We start from the raw sequence: 20493 nt of genomic DNA, 5'->3' as shown, positions 1-20493 counted from the left end.
ATGTTCGATTCAAAAAATCAGGCTACGCCTGGTTACTATGGTCCCTCTCAAACAGCTCTACTGCTATTAGACTTCCACTCCTTGTTCGTTCAACATGTCGGTGGACTAAAAGCCCCCGTAGCCCTTGGTGTCGCTGCTGAAATGCGAGCATGGGCAAGAACAAAGGGTATTCGGGTCATTCATTGTCTAATCGACATTCATGCCACTCCTTTCGCAACCTGCAAGGATGCTCCACGATTTGTGGAGATCGCCAAAACAATGCAATCAGGTGGAGGAGAAGAATCTACCGAGCTGCTTACAGACAAGGGCAATGATGTCACGTTCACTCGAAGACCCGGTTACGTGTCTGCGCTCAAATCTCCAGGCCTGAACGAATTTCTGCAGAGCAATGGGATCAAGTCCTTAATACTTACCGGGCTGAGCACATCTGGATGCGTGACGAGAACTGCTCTTGCGGCCAATGATGCAGAATACGTTGTTTCGATCCTCTCCGACGGCTGTGCAGACCGAGAGCAAGAAATCCATGATCTTCTCATCGAGAAGATGTTGAATAATCGGGGATTTGTTGCATCCTCAAGTGAATTTCGGAAAGGGTATGAAAGCTGTCTCAAGTAAACGGCCCTAGATATCAGGAAAACATGCGTGGACAGCAGGGCTTGCAGAATGCCAGGTTAATGTTGAGAACACTCATATCGTTACATACTATATGTTTATTACATAGAGGGCTTTCGCATGGACCAATTGAGCACCATTGTATACAGTCATGTTCCGAGAGCTTTGTGTAAATGTTGGAGTGGAGGTCAAATTATGAGCTAAGCGTTCATGCCAGGTCTTTACAAAAAGAGCATTCCAACGGGGCTTTCTAACTAATCTTCAGCCATAGATACATGAGCGGTAGGTTTCTATTGTTTTTAGCCCCTGGAAAAGTTTTGTCAACAGCGACTGCTGTTCATGATGACTCTGCCTCCAGCTTGAGCCGGGGACGCGATCTGACTCTGACTTTGACCTCCTCCAATACCGCTTACCTAAGGCAGATTGCCAGGGAACCCATTACATAATTTTGACACCTCAGGTTAGAGCTCTATGCCTAACATAGGTTAGACCGAATTCGGGAGGACATGTAGTTCCGTTCCGGAACGGCGGACCTTAAAAAATCAAAAAATTCATCTTTGTTTCCTCTTTCCTCCCACAGTGCAGCTCATCTGCTTTCTGGCATTGAATGTTTTTGACCAGGATGTCGGCTGTCTGCATTTGCCTCGGATGATCAGATCATTCTACATCACCCGTTTGACTAACAGTCGCTTCTGACAGCGAGGCATTTTTCGGTAAGCGATGGTTCGATGGATATTTCTGCACACCTCATGGACTCCCAACATGATGATACACAATAACCAAAATTCAAACTAGAGTCTTTGACCCACTCGGGGAATGAAAACTCTGTTATTTGCACGTCAGGCTGATCTTGTCACGCTTGCTTGGAATTTTACCCACTAGCTCGTTGGATGTGACTTGGAAGCTAACTGTGCTTCTGCTAGGACTAACTTGGTCATACTTTGGCCAGCGACATGTCGCTTTGTAAATGGTGAGTTCATGGTCTTTTTACCTTCCTGGCTTTTCTCCAACCCTCTTGCATGATGATCATTTCGTATTATATACGCTGGAAATTACCGTCCAAGGTCTTCGGATCTCTGACGACAACTAATGGCTTGACTGATTGCTACCCTATCTCTTCATCTTTTTACTGGACTCATATTTTCTGGACCATATGCTAATTGTTGAGAAGACAGCTACTCAAAGCTCTCGGCACTTGCGGTGGTAAGCCAACGGCCCGATGACCTCACCTCGAACCCCTCCCATCACGAAGATGAAATGGCACTGGGCTCCGACGGTTGTTTTGACAACATCCGGTCATGACGGATACGCCCTTTTGCGGCAGGCCTAGAAAACCTCGCCCACTGAGAGATGCCTGATGATACTCGTTGAATCACCGATCGCTTCCGTGACGAGACGCTAATCATCTTGAGTAGTAGTCTATGATGTTCGAGATCAACGCATTTGTAGTCAAGTTTTAGGTATGCCTACCGTTTCATCTTGTACATTTCCCAACCATCTTTCGTGATGATCTCCTAGATGACGAGTCTTATTCGAGTTATCGATGCAGACAACATCCTTTTAATACCATTCATGCTTTTCTGACATTTTCCCTGACGCACAACTCATTTGCTTAAATATCAGACAACTGATGCTAATATTTCTCAAGGCAACTCTTGTGGACCAATTGATTTTTATCTTGATCACCCTTGGCTTCGGTCCTCTTCACTGCTTAGGTGTATGTCACACCTTTATCCCCTCCCCCCAACGTTGCTTTTGTGATGAAACGACACAAAAAGACAAGCATATGTCCAAGTCAGCTTCAGCTGGCGAAGACGATAACAGTCATGACTGACCAACCCCTGTCACCTCATTGGTGCCTGCCATGACCCTGTCAGTCCTCGATACTGATGGATCTTCCAGAACAGGGGTCAACGATCGGAGTCGATCCATTAATGTGCTTATCCTTGAACTACTAACGTGAGTTGCTCTTTTCCTGCTTTCGCCCCCTATTCATTTCGTCTTGCCTCGTTTCCTTTCTACATGATGATTCACTATAACATTATCACGACGGTCAACATAAGGATTTTTAATTGATGACCACCGCCTGTGACAGGGCATGTAATCTGACACCCATTTCTGTTCCACTTTAATCGTGTTACCGGTCGCTTGTTTGGTGCACCTGACGCTAACCTCGACCAGTGAATTAGGATTCTGTCTCTTGACATGTCCCGTCGCCCGTCGCGGGTCGCTCGAGCCGAGTGGGAGACGCCGGTCAAGCCTTCGAGGCTTTTAGTGTGCAGTAGTTAGAAGTCAGAATGATTAGAAATGCATCCTCTTTTATGCCCGAAACCTTAGGCTTCCTAAATCGTGCCCTTTTTGTACGAACTAATCTTCCTTACTTGCTCCCGTCCCGTGGAAGCCAACTCTTCCTGTGCTACGACACTGGCTCCATCCCGAGTTTCCTTGAACCCCCTCTCCCTGCCGCATCCCTGCAGCACCATTTGACCCATTTGTCCCCTGGAGATGAAAGTCCCCTATGTTTGTGTGACGGCGACGCTAATTCGCGGAGGTCAGGGTCCGTGTGAGGCGGGAACTACGGTGCTGGGCCTCTCAGCGACGACGATAAGCGCCGGGCTCGGGACCGTGTGTGACGAGCACCTCTAACCTGCATATCCCATGCCCCGCCTTCAGCGAGATTGAGAGCCTTCATCGGCCGTGGTCCGCTTCGACGATCGTCTGGCTGTTCCAAATTTAGGTGTCCCCTCTCTCCTCGTGATGTGGGTATTGCGCCAGTCGCCTGCGCTCGCACTAATTGGCCCTATCGTCGACAGCTGATTCCATTCTGTCCCTGTCCTCTGCGCAACACCAGAAACGAACAGTCGATTTCCAGTCTTTGGAGCTGCTGGCTGTACGAAGAGACCAATCGCCTCCCCTTTCGTGTCCCGGCAGTCGCGATCTTTTCCTATTTCTCTGTTGTGTGGAGACAGACCATGGCTTGGGCTCAGGCTGTCTCCTAGTGACAGCGAAAGTCAGTATGAATAAGTACGGACCTCTGCTTGAGCCCCATATTTTCTTTGTCTTTCCTCTTCATCGGCCTTGTAAAAGAGGAGACATTCCATGACCTTCGTGGCTTTCGTGCAATGCTGATTGCTACCTCTTTCTAGCTGGCAGGCCTCCACACATGTAGGCGACGAGCAGCCGTCGTCTTCTCAATACCCCGGCTGGCCCGTGTCTGCCAATCTTCATAGCCAAACCTCGCCGAATCCCAGTCGTGGAGAGCGTGCAGCGCGGCCAACATTGTTGACGACGGCATTGAGTGGCTCGCAGTTATATCACGCCTCGACTCCTCTGTCCACCACGTCCCTGTCTAGTCCGTTTACCTTGACACAGGCACAATCTCCAGCGGTTTCAACTCCTGTACAAGACATATCCTCATCTTCAATGGCGTTAAGGCATCATGCTGCCTATACCATCCCCTACAACCCACAGGACTGGGGCCCGGTGGGTGGCCCTGCCGCTCAGGCTGCGTATCCTCAATCAAACAATGTACATCGTGTAATTCACCAGCAAAGGGCCCATGCAGGTCGGTCGCTCCCAACGCAAATTAGACCCCAACCAACTTGGTTATGATTAATTATATGATCCTAGACGCATCACTGTCTCCGCCGCCTCCGCCATACTCGCCCCCGCATAATCAGACCCGAGCACCCCAGGATGCCTATGCCCAAGCGGGTCCAAATAATGGAGCCGCCCCTCCTCCGCCGGCGTCTCATCAATCATACAGATCAGGCGAGTTTGAAAATCCCGTGGACTATCAGAGACAGCCAGTCCATCGACCCCGCCCGCTCTCAATGGTATATGGTAACGAGACCGAACTATATCGGCAGTCGTTGCCCCCTCCCCCTCCACCACAAGGGAACCTGGGATCAAGGTCGGTTTCTCAACAACGAAACGACAACTATCAGAATATTGCCTATAGGTCCCCTTTGACCCCATCTCAATCACGAACTTCAACATCGGGATATGACCAATCCGTTTCTTCTCCAGGTCCGTTGAACCATTTGCCAGGGCCAGCCAGTGGCCTCTATGATGCTCAATTGAGGCCTCCTGCGTCTCGGAGAGCCGCCTCTGCTGGGGCTGTCCCTAGCAGTGCAGGATCCTCAAGAGCGCCAGCTTTGTCGAGAGGGCCATCCCCATCGACCAATGGCTGGGGGCTTGGTATGTCTCTTCCGCCGCCACCCCCAGGGCCACCTCCCACAAATAGAGCTGTGAGCGTAAGCGGTTCTTCTGAGTCATCTTCGGCCAGAACACCCCAGGCTCAAGGCTCAAATCGTCCGAGAGCCCGGCCTCCACCATTAATGGGGACGGGACTGGGCAGTATTCCGCCAACACCGGCCGGCTGGGTGGACGAAGAATACATAAATCACCGTCCCGATGTGCAACAGGAATCGCCTCCTGTTGATACTGTCAGCATCGTGCAGAGTCCCGTGCAAAGCCCAGATCCAATCAGCAGTCCAAATCCAAATCAACAATCACAACAGTCTCAAAGGACGCCCAGTAGCGGTGGCAATGGTCTTTTCCGCAGCTCGGCTGTTCGAGATTCCAGTGCTAAAGGTATCCGCGAAAGACGAATCGAGCGACGAAATCGTCAAAGTCAAGTCCTCGATGATACAAACGCGGGCACCCCAATCAGTTCAAACCCTTGGGCAGATGCCTTGGAGCAAATTGTGCCGTCAGATCTTGTTTTCCCAGAGACCACAGATAGTCCAGACCATACTCGCCAAGCTTCCTCGCGATATACTCCTCGAAGCACCCGAAGTATTGGCTCCGACGGCCCATTTCCAACCTCTCGATCTCGAGCCTCTTCTACGGGCCTTTTCTCCGATCAGTCCCCATCTTTACACACGCCGAAAGTTGGACAAAGCCCTGCACCTCCACTTACTTCATTTGCACACACGCCCCCATTCTCTCCAAATGGAGAGTCGTCGTCTTCATACCCAAAAGTAGTGTCCCAAGCGGTGCCACCAAAGGCCCTGCCCACTCCGCCCCTCAATTCGGCCACAGAGTCCCAGCCACGTTCGCGTGCCCCATCTCGCGGTTCGGAGGACCGGCCTATCTCTCATATACTGCATATACCCAACGATACCGTAACAATGATGAGGCCATTGTCACCGCGTCGTCTGCCTCCTCTTCAAACAGGCCAGCAGACCTCATCAGAGCCGGCAGTAAAGCAGGATACTTTATTTGTTCAAAATTCTATTGAACGGTATAAAATATTTATTGAACAAGAAGCCAATGCAGCAGACGAGGCTGAGGCTCTAAAGTTGTTTACTGAGTTCATAATATCAGAGTCCCAAATTCGGCGTCGACGATATGAAAGTGTATTTGACGCTGGCTCTTTTGATTCAGGAAATGTGCTCAAACGACTTTTTGAAATTCCCTCAGATGATCAGTCTTCAAGAAGCATTCGGCCGAACCCGACTTTGCAAATACCCTCCACCAGACCCAGCCGGCCTGAGTCTGCATGGTGGAACAATTATCAACCTTGCCTATCCCCCATTGCCAGTCTCGGTATGAGCAATGATGAAATGAGCTCCAGAGGCCGCGCACCCAGCCGCTGGTGGGAATCCAAAACAGGATCCAGCAGTGATGGAGCTGGACGGAAGGTACAACGATCGAAACGAGAGTCCAAGTACATGGGTCTGCCCAGAGAGGCCATGCAGTGGGATCAAGACCCACAACAAACGCCATCGAAGCTGGATGATATCGCCTCTAATTACACTGATCACCGCGCTTCATACGGCCCTGACGAATATCCAGCAGAGAAAGTTGGCTGGCATGAAAATTCTACGAACACTGCTGCATCTGGCGCTGGCTCGGCTTACTCCAGCGCGGCAAACGGTAATCAGATCATGCAACCACCTACCATCCAGAAACTTGACATTTCGCGTCTGGTGACGCTACCTCCACCGTATCCGCGCCACTATCCCGCAGTGAATAACAGTCACCCGGACCTAGTCACCTATAGAACCATTGTCCGGTCGATTACTGACCTTACGGAAATCAAAGCTACTCGAGAGCGATACCAGGCGGACATCGAAAAAATGACCCAAGACCATCAAAATCAAGTTCGTGAAGGACGTCGGCATTTCAAGTCTAACATTCAAAGTCAGATTCAAGAAGGGAGCCTTACTTTTGCTGAAGCCGCCGAAGCCGAAGCTGCAATGATGGTGGATGATAATAAGCGTGAAAGAGAACTGGTCAAGCGGCAATTAGACGAATACCAAGATAGCTTGCTGCGGCCTATTCATGCTATATTGTCGGATCGAATTGCTAAAGCAACAACCTGCATTGATGAACTGAGCAGCCGACTGTTTGATGACGCACAGCATGAGACGCCAGATCAAACTCAGGAACAGGGTGACGAGAAGCCTGAGCTCTTGGAGAAGTTGACTCAATTGAAATGGTTGTTCGAGGCACGAGAGCAACTCCACCGGGAAACCTTTGATCTCATCAGCGGCCGCGACGAAAAATACAAAGTAGTTGCCTTATTGCCGTATCAGCAAAGCAAGAACGATGAAAAGCTTCGCGAAACGCAAGCCTTCTTTTCCAAGGACGCTTTGGACCGACGAGTCCAGTATGAGACTTCTGCTCTTGCTCGTCTTGAATCATTTTTAGACGTTATCGAGCAAAATGTTGTTCGAGGAGTGGAGGTGCAGCTTTCTGCATTCTGGGACATCGCCCCCTCCCTCCTCACATTGGTGCAGCAAGTTCCCGAAAACCTGCAAGGCTTCCAAGTTCAGATCCCTGTGAGCGAGTATGAAGAGAATCCTAGTTATCATTCGCATCCCTTGCAGTATCTCTACTCACTGGTCTCTCATGCCGAGAGGTCCAGTTACCAATATATCGAGTCGCAGACGAACCTTCTCTGTCTACTCCATGAGGTCCGCTCTGCCTTGATGCGAGCCAACCGCAATCTTGCAGAGGCAGATAGGATTTGGCGAGGCGAGCCCGAGGAGTACGTGCGCCGGGATATGCAAACTGCGCGCGCAGATGAGGAGTTGGCCCTGACTACGGACTTAAAAGACAAGGTGACGACCGTTGAGGGACAGTGGGCCGAGGCTCTTGGAAGTCAAATTGAAGGGCTTCGAAGTCGGATCAAGGATCAGCTTTTGGCTGAGGATGGATGGGAAGAAATGGAACAGTTGGAGCAGGAGTAGACTCAAAAGGAGAAGACCTGGCTAGGGTAGATTGTGTTGATGTGTTAATTTCCTTGATGAGACTTGTGATATCCCCATTCGTTCGCTGTAGATCGGGCTTGCACAGTATATAATCTTTATTTTTTGGATATCCGACAATTATATCGCTTCATGTTCATCTTTTGCTCAGTGTTCCTTTTTCTATACTCTATGCTGTAGTCGGTTAATCCCAAACCCAGAGTCTCCACTACCCACCGCGTCACGTGAAGTCCCTTCTAGAGTCTTCCGTCCGATTCACTCAAATATCGACACTCTTCCCTCATCCTCTCCTTTCCCTTTCCAACTACTTTTCATTCTCCTGTCCGGTGCTTATTCTGGACTACTTCGTGAAATTGTAAGTGTGACCCTGATTTTTCCCCCGTTCCCTGCACCCCCATTGGAAATTCCCTTCACCTCTACCCTTCTACCCCGACCCTCCCACCTGTCCGGCCCGGGAGCCCTCACACCTGCCCAAATGATGAGAATACAGCTGGCACCAGTCCGATCGACGATGGATACGTCTGTCCTCGAACTGCTGATTAGTATACCGTCCGACAATACGCTAGTCGTGACCTGAAATTTTTTGGCATTGCATACTGCAAATCTTTTCACCACTACACACATGTTACGAGGCAATCGTTGCTAACTCGTCTCAATTGAATTGAAGAATCTAGACTCGCTTAACAAGAAGCTCTTGAGAAGACTCGGCCGTGCCGCACCTCTTCCAGAAGAACAGGAGAACTGAAGGAGGAGAACCCATCCCCATCGGCCTCGCGCAATCATCCCACAATCAAATTTTCCTTTTTTTTCCACATAGTCCACCAACTCCATCATGGTTCTCCACAACCCCAACAACTGGCACTGGGTGAACAAGGACGCCTCTGGCTGGGCCAAGGAGTACCTGCAGCAGAACCTGAGTGTCATCAGTGCCGAGGAAGGGGGCGTGTCCGCCAAAGTAGACAAGGTGTTGTCCATGGATGGCGACGTAGACGTCAGTCAGCGCAAGGGCAAGGTCATCACCTTGTTCGATGTCAAGCTGTCGCTAGAGTATTCAGGTTTGTAGACTTGTTATTCCAAGAAAGAAATGAGACTTGGCAGCTGAGACTGTTCAATAGGTAAGGCCCAGGACGAGGAGGTCAGTGGTTCCATCTCCATTCCCGAGGTGGCCCACGATACCGAGGAAGATGAGTACGTCGTACGTTCCCTTATAAAAATCCCATTTTCCGACGATTGTCCGGCAATCCTCTCGAAGGCCCTTTCCCACTAACGCGGAATCTTTTTGCGTCTTGTTAGTTTGAGATTGAGAACTATGCCGATGCCGCCTCCAAGGCTCCCGTAAAGGACCTCGTTCGCTCCAAGATTATCCCTCAGCTCCGCAAGGCATTGAACAAGCTCACTGATGCCCTGATCGCTGAGCACGCCAAGGACCTCCAGCACGCTCCAGGTGTCAACCCGTCCGCTGGCTTCACCCCGGCGACTGTCCACCCGCAAAGCAACAAGTCCGCTGCTCCCGCCGCCCCGACCACCACCTCTACCACCGGCAAGGTTGCCATCAACACCACCACCGTGACCGCGTCGGATGAATTCCGTACCACCGCCGAGGAGCTCTACAACACTTTCACTGACCCGCAGCGCATTGCTGCCTTCACCCGTGGGGCTCCTCGTCAATTCGAGGGCGCCCAGCCCAGCGGCAAGTTCGCCATCTTCGACGGCAACGTCACCGGCGAGTACGTCAAGCTCGACGCTCATAAGCAGATTGTTCAGAAGTGGCGCCTTGCCCAGTGGCCCGAGGGCCACTTCAGCACTCTCGAGATCAACCTCGACCAGAACGACGTTGATGGTGTCACCCAGCTCCGCGTGGAATGGTCCGGTGTGCCCATCGGCCAGGAGGACGTGACCAAGCAGAATTGGGAGCTGTACTACGTCCGCAGCATCAAGCAGACTTTCGGGTACGTAAACCCCCTTGACTCTTTCGCGTACTTTGACCAATGCGGGTCCTTTTTTTCTTCCAGATCCAATTCTTCCCATTCAATTTTGCGAAAATCCTTGCTGACGTTGCTCGTTCTCTTCTTCGCTATAGGTTTGGCACTATTCTCTGATCGATTCCCTGACTTCTTTACGGCCGCAGGATACACCTAGAAAAAAAAGAATCTGTATCTTCTGCGTTCCATTCTTTCCGCCTTGCAGCACACAATACAAAAGAGAAGAAACAAGAGTACACACAATAGAGCACGCCCTACCTTCCGGTGACATACATAAGTTACTAAATCAACTTTTTGCTCTCAGAAATGAGGGGGTTGAGTCTCTTGGTATGGGGTGTACGCCCATAGAAGATGCAGAAGAGTCGTTCGCCTTCATCTAATATCTGTCTCTTGGACTTTTTAAACTTTGGTGTCTGCCAGGTCCTTTTTCTGTTTCACCCTGATCTAGACTCAGTCTTAGTTCTGGACAGGAGATCCCAATGATGCTATGATAGAGGAAAGTGATATGTTCATGATAATGAAGTGAAGAATGTATTGATGTGTTCATCTTCTTGTGTCCCTGTAGCCTCGCCATCGTATCTTTTTGTGCTGTTCATTCACCCCGGCCAACCTGAAGTCCAATTTTCGAATTATCTCAGAACAAAACTGCACCCAAGTGCATGTAGTGGTGAGTCTCACAATTACTTGGAGACGCAAACTGCTTCGACGTTATTCCCGTCCAAGTCAAATATAAATGCCGAATAATAAGGTTGGCGGCTCATTTCCTTTCGAATTCCTGGGCCTCCATTATCCCGCCCTCCATGTTGCCTGTCGAGGCAATAAGCATCTGAGAGCCTATCAAAGGGAAGATGTATCGTCGGGGCCAATGACTTACAGTGCAAGACGATAGAATTCATCCACAGCTTCGGGAGCTAACCAGCATCGTTTAGGGCTCTTTTCTTCTCCATAGACGCACTTGGGATTACTTACTGGGGGCATCGAATGCGATATGGGTTGGCAAAGGCTCTTTATCTTCAGGTAGAGTCTGCAGCCAGAAATAGGGATAATCACTGCCATACCCGACAAGTTGGTCGTTCTTCACACGGATCATCTCTCTATATCCCAGTGGCTGAAGAATAGTGCGGTAAAAGGCCTGCAAGCTCTGGGATTTGGCCGCAGAAGCCCATACAAAGACGTGATTGATAGTCATTTTTGTCCTGAACTTGAGAGATGATTCAATATCTTGCTCGCAACTGGGAAGTATGTCGAATGGCCGCCGGCGGGGTTTTATGCTTGTTTCTTATCGATAAGCAACTCGGAACCCCGAGTTCCTGCGGCGCCTGAACAGCTCGACATTCTTCTATATCATTGGCACCCCGGATCGAGAATGGAGCAAACATACTTCGATGGCAGGCAGTGTCCGTCCTGCTCCGCCTGTTTCAGTCATCGTAAATTATTCGAAACGTTGGTCGGAGGCAAGGTGTTGACGGCATAGTAGGGTCGTCTCTTGTCCGCCACTTGAGAAATAACTGCAACCAATCTCAACAGCAGACACCGCGTCGCAAAGCTTGCCATCAATGTGCTGCAAACAAAACCAGGTGTAATCTGAAGCGTCCCAGTTGCTCTCGATGTTATTTGCGTAATATATCCTGCAGCTATCCCACGTTAGGGACAACGCCGTCGTCGGGAATGGAGGACGGGGATGCATGTGTCGACACCCAGACTCATACAAACCAACTCGACTCAAATGGGACTTTGATAACGCAGCTACAAGAACCACAGCCAACTCTGGACACCAACATTTTTGAATCGCTATTTTCTATTCCAACTAGCTTGGACCTCGCTGTATATTCTCCCCAACTCGCAGAGCCCGTCGAGGGCCTCCTGGGGCATTACCATGCAGACTATCCAAGCTCCCCAGAATTGATTCAACCCAGATCACATCCACCTCAACACCATAACTCTGAGATTTCGAGTCCACTCGCGAATCACAGCATGGACCTCATCTTCCGAGTTCTACGGACCTGGCCAAAAATGCTGGCCGAAGAATTCCAAGTCCCGCCTCTATTCCACCCAAGTCAGATCATACCAACGAAAAAGCTGCCGCAACCATTGGCGAACTGTATAACCCTAGCCAAGACATGGCATGGGCAGTGCGCCGGCTCAGAAGAACTGGTCCGCAAGACGATCATGCGGGAACTAGACAGCATTGTCGATCAAGTGAGTCACTACCTCCTCTTACTTTCAACCCCAATTGATAACTGGATCCCGAAATAGCCCGAGCAACTCGATGGTGTAGATCTCGTCGCTGTATTACAGGCTATAGTCATATACGCAATCATCCTTATCTCCCCGACAGCGAATTCCGAAGGCCCGCGCGCAGACCATAGCGAAGTCTTTCGCCAGATCGAGCGGCTAGTCTACCACGTCGTCCGCACTGGGCTTTTCCTCCCAGAAGAAAAGGATCAGGCGAGACTCAGCTGGGCTGCATGGATACACATCACATCCAAGCGCCGTGCAGTACTTGCTTTGTATCTTCTACATTGGGCGTACTCCGTTCTCTACCGAGTGCCCTGCTTTGATTGTAGGGACCTAGGGTTCATGCCAGCGCCAACAGCGAAGGTTCTTTGGCAGGCGCCGACAGAACAGGAATGGAAGAAAAGCTATCTTCAGTGGTTGGCGAGGTGGAATGGTCAGTTGTATCTGCAAGGGGAGATTGGTAATATTCGGCCGGGTCCTGTCATGGATGCCAGAGCGGAACGATGGCTGCAAGAGGCTGATGAGTTTGGATTTATTTTTATATCTATCGGTATGTGTTATCCTTGGTCAAATTTTCTTTGATGTGAGAGAGCTGATAGGTTGGAAGTGAATGCGACAGACTTTGATCCCCCGGCGCTCAAAGTCTTAGCGCATTAAGAGGATACTTTCGCAAAACTACCTTTACACTCCTTTGGTGGTCCATAGAATAGCTACTGTCTTTAAAGTTGAAGAGATTTTGTTATGGGTTCAACCAAAATCAATGACACGTTCCATCATGTTCTATATCATTCAATTTACTTTTTATTCTACTTTGCGTAGACAGTCTGCGATCATACTTACAGAGTGCGCTCCTCCATCTCAATACCATACTCCTCCTTCAGGGTCTTGATGAGAGGAGCACAGATATCAATGGTCATAGGAGCCAGGACACCAGTCTGGGTGATGGTGCCGTCGAGGACCTGCTTGACAGCAACACCGCACGGCACACCGACCAGCTTGGCCATGGCGCTGTAGCCGGTAGGGTTGCCGTACTCGCACAGGGTGGAGGTGCGGGTCTCCTTGGAGCCGTCCTTGTTCTCGATCTCGAACTTGTGCTGGAGCATGACCATGTCGCGCTCTCCAGCGCCGTACTGCATCTTCTGCTCGAGGGTGGCGCACAGGGTGTCAAGGGGGTTGCCACGGGGGATGATCTGCTCATCAGAGAAGAGACCGATCCAGCGCAGACCGGCGAGCAGACGGTCGCGCTCGTCGTTATTGGGGAAGTTGGTCTTGCTCTGCACGGCCCAGGCAAGGTCCTTGTCGGACGAGGACGTCGCACCCAGAACCTGGCGGGTGGCCTCCTTCCAGGAAATGGCGCTGTCGAAGACGGGGTTGGGCTCATCCTTCAGGAAGCCAATGTCGACCAAAACCTTGATCATCTCGGGGAAACCCTGGAAACGCAGGGTGCCTCGGAGGACAGTCTGGGCCTCGGGAATACCATAGCGCTCACGGAAGGGAGTGGAGTCACGGTTAGGGTAGCCAACGAAAGCGAAACCAGGGTAGATGAAGATGGGCTTGGCAGTGCTCATAAGATCGGGGCCAGCGATATCAACAATCTTGCCGGCATCATAGATCTTGGCGGCGTTGCGGAGGGCAAGCAGCACACCACGGCTAGACCAGGAGAACTTATAGCCCAGAGGGTTGTTGGAGCACTCGGGGGCAGGGAGACCACCGCAGTAAGAGATGAAACCGGTGACCTTGCCGCCAGCAGCGTGAACATCGTTAATCATCTTAACGGCGTACAGGTGGTCGATACCGGGGTCGAGACCGATCTCGTTCATGACAGTAATGCCAGCCTTCTTGCACTCCTCATCCAACTCCATCATGGCGGGTGAGACATAGCTGGTAGTCACGACATTTGTCTTGGTACGGATGGCAGACTTGATGACAGTTGCGTGGAACTATCGAGATAGGTGTTAGGAAAAAGACATTTCCTATGGGAGTGATCTGGCGCTTCTTGTCACGAAGGAGAAGGACTTACGGTGTATGGGATGAGAGAGATACCAACGTCGGCCTGGAAAAGGCAAGAGAAATTAGTGATTGGCTTTCAGATGAAAGAGGCGCACATGGGGAAGTGCGGACAAACCTCGGACATGGCCTTGTCGAGAGCGGCATCATCGGAAACATCAAGAGCAATTGCCTTGGTGTTCTCAATTCCAGAGCAGAGAGCCTCGGCGCTCTTCAAGGTACGGCAGGCTATTTGTTGTAACACCCCCCTATCAGCAACATGGCCCTCCTTGAACCGAAACTGTATCTCCTCATTGGTCTGGCGGGGTAGCTCGGGGCAGGGTCCAGGATGGACGTTGGATGGGTGTTCTGGGATTCAATGGCACGTACCGACAGTGACCTGAACACCGGCCTTGCTCAGAACATCAACGGTGGGCTTGGCGACTAGAGAAAAAGCATTGATTAGCCACTGGCAATCTTCATGTGTCTTTTTTCCTTCGAAAGGGATGGCCATGACGGGATTGCGGGGCGGCCACTCGATAGATGTGCCGATTTCAGGCAAAAGAGAACGTACCGAAGCCCGAGCCGAGGAGAAGAACCTTGGAACCAGCAACTTGCTTGACCATTTTGAACTCAATTGCAATATCAAAAGTTGGGGATGGAATGGAGAAGAGCAGAGGTCTACTTCCACTTCCCCGTGTGCGTTGAGTCACCCGTCACGTGGCCGGTATCGGCGCGGGGGTTTATTAAGCAGGTGGGCAGCTGCCCTAGTACTATTGGGGTCTCCGATAGATAGCATAGAAGTACGGACAGGAGAAAAGTCATGGAGACAGAGGATATGTATGAAATATGTAGAGCATAGATAAGTATAGACATCAGTCGGTAATGCTGCTAATGCTGTTGGTATATTAGAAAACAGAATGATCAGTTGGGGGTGTCGCCCCAAACTCCCAAACTCCGCTGGATGCTGAAAAAAAAATAAAGAAAAGAATCAAAGGTAAAAGAAAGGACAAAATATGACGGGAATGATAAACCTCTATACGGCTTTGAGCTTGCTCTGCCGCAGGACCATAGAATCCATGTCCTCTTCGCTGGATTCGGGACTGTCACCCGCGAAGTTCCCCTCGCCTTCAGGGTTCTGGCGAGACTTGGAAATACGTCGTTGCCAGCCAAGGAGAACAGGAATGAAACTCCATAGATCGAATTCTGGCCAAAGTACATCCAAGAACACAATTTCGGTATTCTCGTGACACTGCCAAAGCATGAAATCACTCAAACGCTCGACGCCAGAGGTTCGCACCAAGATATCCAGAGGCGGATTACCTTTGGTCAACATGTGGTCGGAAAGAGTCTGGCGGGAGATAGTTTCAGGCGACATGTAAACTGGGTCTCCACCATTTGTTGCTGTACTTTGGGCAGCACCCTTTAAGGGATGATGCCCATCGTGCTGGCCAAGGTGGAGAGTCGTCGATGACGAGAATGAAGAACCAGACTCATACACCTTGTTTGAATGATCATTTCGCAAGATCGATTCATCCTCTTGCGTCGAAGACTCCGCCGAGGTCGACTCCGAGTCGCTGTGGGTTTCATTTGTCTTGGATCCGAGGGTTTGGGTCCGAATATTATGCGCAATGTGAGATTCGGAGAAGGGGGTTCGGGCCGCACCATTTGCGGGATGGGCGGGTCGGAGAGGTTTGCTATAGTCCTCGACGGTATCGCGAATGGAGGTGGTAATCTCATCGCGAGAGGTATACGGGAAGCAGATGTTCAGGACGCGATCACCGTTGCGGCTAGTCATGTCGACTGCCTTGTTCACAGCCGCGAGCACGTCGGGTTTGAGTAGATCGAGTCGACCCAGGACGCGCACTTTCGCTCCATACCTATCTAGCAGGTCCCCGTGCTGTGCCATTTGCGACAACTTCACCTTGGCCATATCCATCAGCGCGTCGACCTCGAATTTAGACCGTTTGAAATTCTCGATGCTGAACGCGTAAATGGTGACCACTTTCACACCGCTCTTGTAGCAGACTTCTAGGATCTACATCAAAAAGTCAGTTCCGAGACAATTAGACCAGCTCCGTGAGGTGCTGCGGATAGCAGCAAGCTTGGCCGGACGAGCCGGATAGACAAGGCATACCCTGGCAAGTGCTTCGAATCCCAGATTATGACCCTCTACCGTCTCGATTCCATGCGACCGTGCGAATCGTCGGTTTCCGTCCATCACGAAGGCAACATGTTGGGGGACCGGGCCCTGGCGAAGTGCGCCGATGAGCAGCTCTTTGAGATTCGTGATGGCAAACTCGATCGGCGGCGAAGCGAGGAACCAATTCCGGAGGCGCGACAAATGCATTGAGCTCGCCATGGTGAAATCCACGCAGCGCGAAGCTCATGCAAAGGAAGATGCGAGTTTAGAGAAGGGAGTGGCGAGGGTAAAAGAAGGTCGAAAGTGCGCGGGCAGGGAAGGAGAGGGTTTGGGTTGGACTGGCTGGGGCGACAAGGCCGGTTCGTAGACGGGCGACGTGGTCAGTTATGCGGACTTGGACCGCTTCTTCTAGCAAGTGCAAAACCTCAACGGAATTCTGACGGTAGTGAATGGGAACAAGGTCGAAATAGGAAAAAGAAAGGGTCAAGGAATAGAGGCGATGCTGCCAGGCTACACTATTCTCATGCAACTCGCGTTTTTGCTTTTAATTTTACTCCGGACGCCGAGTAACGGGTGAGTGGCGAGGCTGCGGGCAAGCGTCCGTGGCCGCCAACTTCCAACTACGCAACGGCCTCGACAATTGGCTGGAGGCCCCGCCGGCACCGAGATAGGCCATCAGGAATTATGGCGATAGGACGAGCTCTTTTTGCCTTTCGGTTTCACGTTCACCAAAATGCCGCTTGCCTCGGCGTTGTGTCTACCAAGCTCCGGGTTCAATTCTGGGGTAAACTCAAGGGATCCATGGCGGGTCAAAACAAGGGAAAACACATGGGATATCTTGCATCGGGGTTATATAAAAGCAGCAAATAGATACAAAAGCCCTCGACACGCCGGCCACGTCGGGCGGTCCGTCCTTATCATAGCAGGTCATAGATCCTTCCGCGACTCGTCGCCCGCACTGGATGGTGTTCCCGGGCCCGAGCTGGCCATATCCCAACTACCATCTTCACTGCGGCGACGTCTTCGTTCACCACGTTCTCGCATGGCATCCCGAATGCGGGAACTGACATCTTCGAGCGGATCCTTCTGGGTGGTGAGAGGGCTCAACGGCTTGAGCCCGTGACGCGAACCCGGACGAGGGCCCGTCGAGCTGCTACGACTGTGATCCCGGCTAGGAGGTCGGGTCGAGAAGAAGCCAATGTTGGCCAGGTTGTGGAACGATTCATTTCGAGGAAGGGGCTCTGCAGAAGTCGAGCCTTCGCCCAAATCGCGAGCCCGAGCCCGTTTGATCTCCTGCGTTTCGCCTTCAGCAGCGCCTTCGCCATGACCAACCTCTCGGAACGGGTCAGTAACAATCCGGGCTGCGTCAAAGTCGGGGAACAGCTCGGGTCCCATGGTGTTTATGGCATCGGTTACTTGCTGCGCAAGCATCGCACGCTTCTCTCGAAGTTTCACCAATGAGTTGGCGGAGGACGGATTCAAGGAAAGAACCAACGGCCGGAGTGACTTGACGATGTCCATACCCACCTCGCCGATGCGGAGAGCCGCAAATGTAATGGTAGGGAACAACACGACGCCAATCATCACAATCGTCCAGAGTGGCACCCAGTCCGGAACGTAGCCTTGAATTCGATTCCGATACGTCCAGTAGGTGAACGTCGCTGTGTAAGAGGCATAAACGGCAGGGGCAAATGCAAGGGCGATAAGAAGCTTCCAAGTGGCCATCACATCGCGACCCTGGAGCTTGACGGATGAGGCAGCCAACGCCTCTTTGGACTTTTTGATCGACAAATATTTCGTCGCGACAAAAACAGGCGTAAAGAGAAGGAGTCCAGGCAAGGTTCCAATAGTGAGAAGGGCGAGCTTTCCCAATCGGTAAATCAACGTAGCAATTACTTGCAAAATAGAAAATTTGGCATAGGCCACTTGGTGGTCTCGGATGCCCAGGATTCGTAGTTGTTTGTTGTAACTCACAATCGAGTTCCGAAGATTCACGATTCGTGGATCGTCCTTGAAATGCGCATATCCTTTCACAAGCCGACGGTTGAGCTCCACGACCATCGGAAGCGGGAGTTTCTTGCCTTTGGTGTTGTACAGGCGACGGGCAGCTTGGATGACCTATGATTTGTTAGACCATGGCTGGGAAAAAGAGACAGAGGAAGTATCAAGCGGCCTTACCATGAGTGTCTCATAGTCGGGGCTGGTAACCGTGACGGCCACCAGGCTTTGGTAGATAATGTCCAGTAGGGCACCAACGGATTCACGCCGTTCGCCTTGCTTGAATTGTTCCACCAACTCCTTCGGGACTTCAATCGGATTACCAAATTCGATCACGGCACGGGAACGGAATTTATGGGCATGGAAGTAGTTCATGCCACACGGCACAATCTTCAAACCACAGTCCGGATTGTCCGCCAAGGTACCAAGGGCCATCAAAGCCACACCAGCTAAAAGTAGTAAAAAAAGCCAAGAGGTCAGCCAGAATCAAATAGAAAAAGAGAAAGATAGATCGCCCTGTATATTACCTACCTTTGAGAGGAAGGAGGGAAGGCCGGTCATGACTACCGCCCTCCGGAAAGATGCCGACGCAGCCACCAGTATTCAATCTTGCGAAAACCGCCTCGTAGACTGCAGTTTGGTCCACATGTGGCGCGACCTTGAACTTGGTGCCCTTGAATTCTGAATCCTGGTCCGCTGCATCGCCCGTGAATTTGCCTTCCTCATCGATGTCCTTTCTTCCCGTCAGCTGGGACAAAGCATCTCGGTGTTTGAAGGGTTTCTTGAGAACCAGCTCCTCCGGGCCGCGAATTTCCGCAATGGCCGTACTGTGTGAGGTTCCATTGATTGTTGGAAGAGCGATCGTCCCCTCCGGCTCGAAGCTTGGCCCCTCAAAATTGGTCCCCACGCCGCGCAGCAGGGTAGGCTCGTTGACAGGGTCGGGCAGATACACAGTCCCCGTGCCCGGCTTCAAGTTGTCCATGGCACGCGCCACGGGCAATGTTCCAATGCCCCTTGCCAGTAAACCGATGAACTTGCGACGGAAGGACTTCTCCGCGATGAGCCATGAGATGCGACGGTGGGCTTCGCTCCGGATCACGCGCATGAGAACGAGGGAATCGACAAACTGTGCGGGGAGACGCGGGTTAGCACTAGGTCGTGGATGGGGGTTGGCCGACCACTTTACCTGGTTCGCATGTGGCGCAGCCACGATAATGATCGGTCCTCGTCGAGGAATCTTCCAGGAGCCCCGCGGGTGCACCTCGCGGAAGAAGAGATCAATCAACACCGAGAACGTCCAGAGGACAAGATCATACAACCACCCGATGAGGGGTGGGATGTACGGCGCTTTCTTCGCCATGGTGCGCGATTGAAGCCTGGGATCGATGGTCGCAGAGGCTCCAGTCGGCGCGTGTGGTGAGGGAAGATTAACGTCGCAGAGTTGACATGAAGCGTTGCGGCCCGTTCAGAATAATAGCCGCGAGAGCTTTGACCCTAGTGGATCCGACGTTGGCCCAGCTTGCTTTTTTTTCCTTTCCCCACAAAACAAAATCTTGGAGGTTGGAGGAGCAGTTGTACACAGAAAATCCTTGGGATGAGAAAGATTGAAGGATTATGGAAAGGCCAAGTACTGAAGAGAAGATGCCAAAGCAGAGAATACAAAGGAGGGGGGTCGGAGTCGAGTGAGTCGAGGTCAAATCCGGAAAGTTTGAAGACCGCTTTAGCGCGCTTTCGCCGGACGCTTCTAGAACCCTAGCTAGAGACGCCGTTTGGACATTTTCGGCTGCTTCATTGGAAGGTGATAGTGTGTGAAGCTCCGTGCGAGTATCCCAACAACTGTTGCTTTGGGCGAGGCCCCTATTCACCAATATGGTCACCGATGGGGTTGGGGAGCCTAGTGCAAGGTCCTGCTCACGGAGACAAATCGTATATAGAGCTTACCAGGCATTCCTCTCGTCCAATTTAAAAGTGTCGAGATCAGACCTGATCTAGGCAACTACCCAGTATGTATAGAGAGAGATATCCAAGTCACCAGTGAGCATCATCGCCTCAGGGATGTCCCTTGACATAAAGCCAACCAGAATAAATAGGAAGAGACGGAGAATACCAAAAGTATAAAAAAAGAGTTGCAAAAGACAGCAAAACGCCGGCAATAGGTCTAAGGTCCCTGTGTATTCACCTGCACCTTGTGTTGTAGGTCTTTCGGACTGAAAATGGTAGATACAGATGGATTGTATACTATCCCCAAGCCGCAAACATACATTGCTACTCTTTCCTTCCGACCGAGGTATCGACTCCTAAAATCTTTGAGGTT

The 20493-nt window shown here is 51.3% G+C and overlaps 8 protein-coding genes across 8 annotated transcripts; 4 read left to right on the top strand and 4 right to left on the bottom strand.

Moving 5' to 3' along the window:
* On the top strand, positions 1-615 carry N7462_007614 (cysteine hydrolase family protein; the record flags this gene model as incomplete). The annotated part of the gene is made up of 1 exon (XM_057079332.1): positions 1-615. One exon carries the CDS (start codon positions 1-3, stop codon positions 613-615), a length of 615 nt encoding a protein of 204 aa, XP_056932002.1.
* A 3013-nt stretch (positions 616-3628) lies between these two features.
* Positions 3629-7814, top strand: N7462_007613 (uncharacterized protein; the record flags this gene model as incomplete). Its single annotated transcript, XM_057079331.1, has 3 exons — positions 3629-3636; positions 3759-4177; positions 4243-7814. 3 exons carry the CDS (start codon positions 3629-3631, stop codon positions 7812-7814), a joined length of 3999 nt encoding a protein of 1332 aa, XP_056932001.1.
* Positions 7815-8664: 850 nt separating this feature from the next.
* Positions 8665-9931, top strand: N7462_007612 (AHA1 family protein; the record flags this gene model as incomplete). Its single annotated transcript, XM_057079330.1, has 4 exons — positions 8665-8887; positions 8948-9027; positions 9126-9781; positions 9913-9931. The coding sequence occupies 4 exons, from the start codon at positions 8665-8667 to the stop codon at positions 9929-9931; spliced, it is 978 nt and encodes a 325-aa protein (XP_056932000.1).
* A 563-nt stretch (positions 9932-10494) lies between these two features.
* Positions 10495-11003, bottom strand: N7462_007611 (VOC family protein; the record flags this gene model as incomplete). Its single annotated transcript, XM_057079329.1, has 3 exons — positions 10495-10621; positions 10689-10725; positions 10784-11003. 3 exons carry the CDS (start codon positions 11001-11003, stop codon positions 10495-10497), a joined length of 384 nt encoding a protein of 127 aa, XP_056931999.1.
* Positions 11004-11788: 785 nt separating this feature from the next.
* N7462_007610 (uncharacterized protein) lies at positions 11789-12709 on the top strand (the record flags this gene model as incomplete). The annotated part of the gene is made up of 3 exons (XM_057079328.1): positions 11789-12013; positions 12071-12602; positions 12660-12709. The coding sequence occupies 3 exons, from the start codon at positions 11789-11791 to the stop codon at positions 12707-12709; spliced, it is 807 nt and encodes a 268-aa protein (XP_056931998.1).
* Positions 12710-12888: 179 nt separating this feature from the next.
* On the bottom strand, positions 12889-14664 carry lys9 (saccharopine dehydrogenase (NADP+, L-glutamate-forming); the record flags this gene model as incomplete). Its single annotated transcript, XM_057079327.1, has 5 exons — positions 12889-13992; positions 14073-14105; positions 14178-14287; positions 14429-14482; positions 14613-14664. The coding sequence occupies 5 exons, from the start codon at positions 14662-14664 to the stop codon at positions 12889-12891; spliced, it is 1353 nt and encodes a 450-aa protein (XP_056931997.1).
* A 410-nt stretch (positions 14665-15074) lies between these two features.
* Positions 15075-16400, bottom strand: N7462_007608 (undecaprenyl diphosphate synthase family protein; the record flags this gene model as incomplete). Its single annotated transcript, XM_057079326.1, has 2 exons — positions 15075-16076; positions 16176-16400. The coding sequence occupies 2 exons, from the start codon at positions 16398-16400 to the stop codon at positions 15075-15077; spliced, it is 1227 nt and encodes a 408-aa protein (XP_056931996.1).
* Positions 16401-17108: 708 nt separating this feature from the next.
* N7462_007607 (putative glycerol-3-phosphate acyltransferase Sct1) lies at positions 17109-19539 on the bottom strand (the record flags this gene model as incomplete). Its single annotated transcript, XM_057079325.1, has 3 exons — positions 17109-18299; positions 18360-18628; positions 18711-19539. The coding sequence occupies 3 exons, from the start codon at positions 19537-19539 to the stop codon at positions 17109-17111; spliced, it is 2289 nt and encodes a 762-aa protein (XP_056931995.1).
* Between the last annotated feature and the right edge of the window lie 954 nt (positions 19540-20493).

This window comes from Penicillium macrosclerotiorum, assembly GCF_028827735.1.
Source record: "Penicillium macrosclerotiorum strain IBT 26536 chromosome Unknown utg000007l_segment0_segment0, whole genome shotgun sequence".
NCBI classification, from domain to species: Eukaryota; Fungi; Ascomycota; class Eurotiomycetes; order Eurotiales; family Aspergillaceae; genus Penicillium; species Penicillium macrosclerotiorum.
The sequence above is the reverse complement of the archived record's forward strand: the minus strand, read 5'-3'. Positions and strand labels throughout refer to the sequence as shown.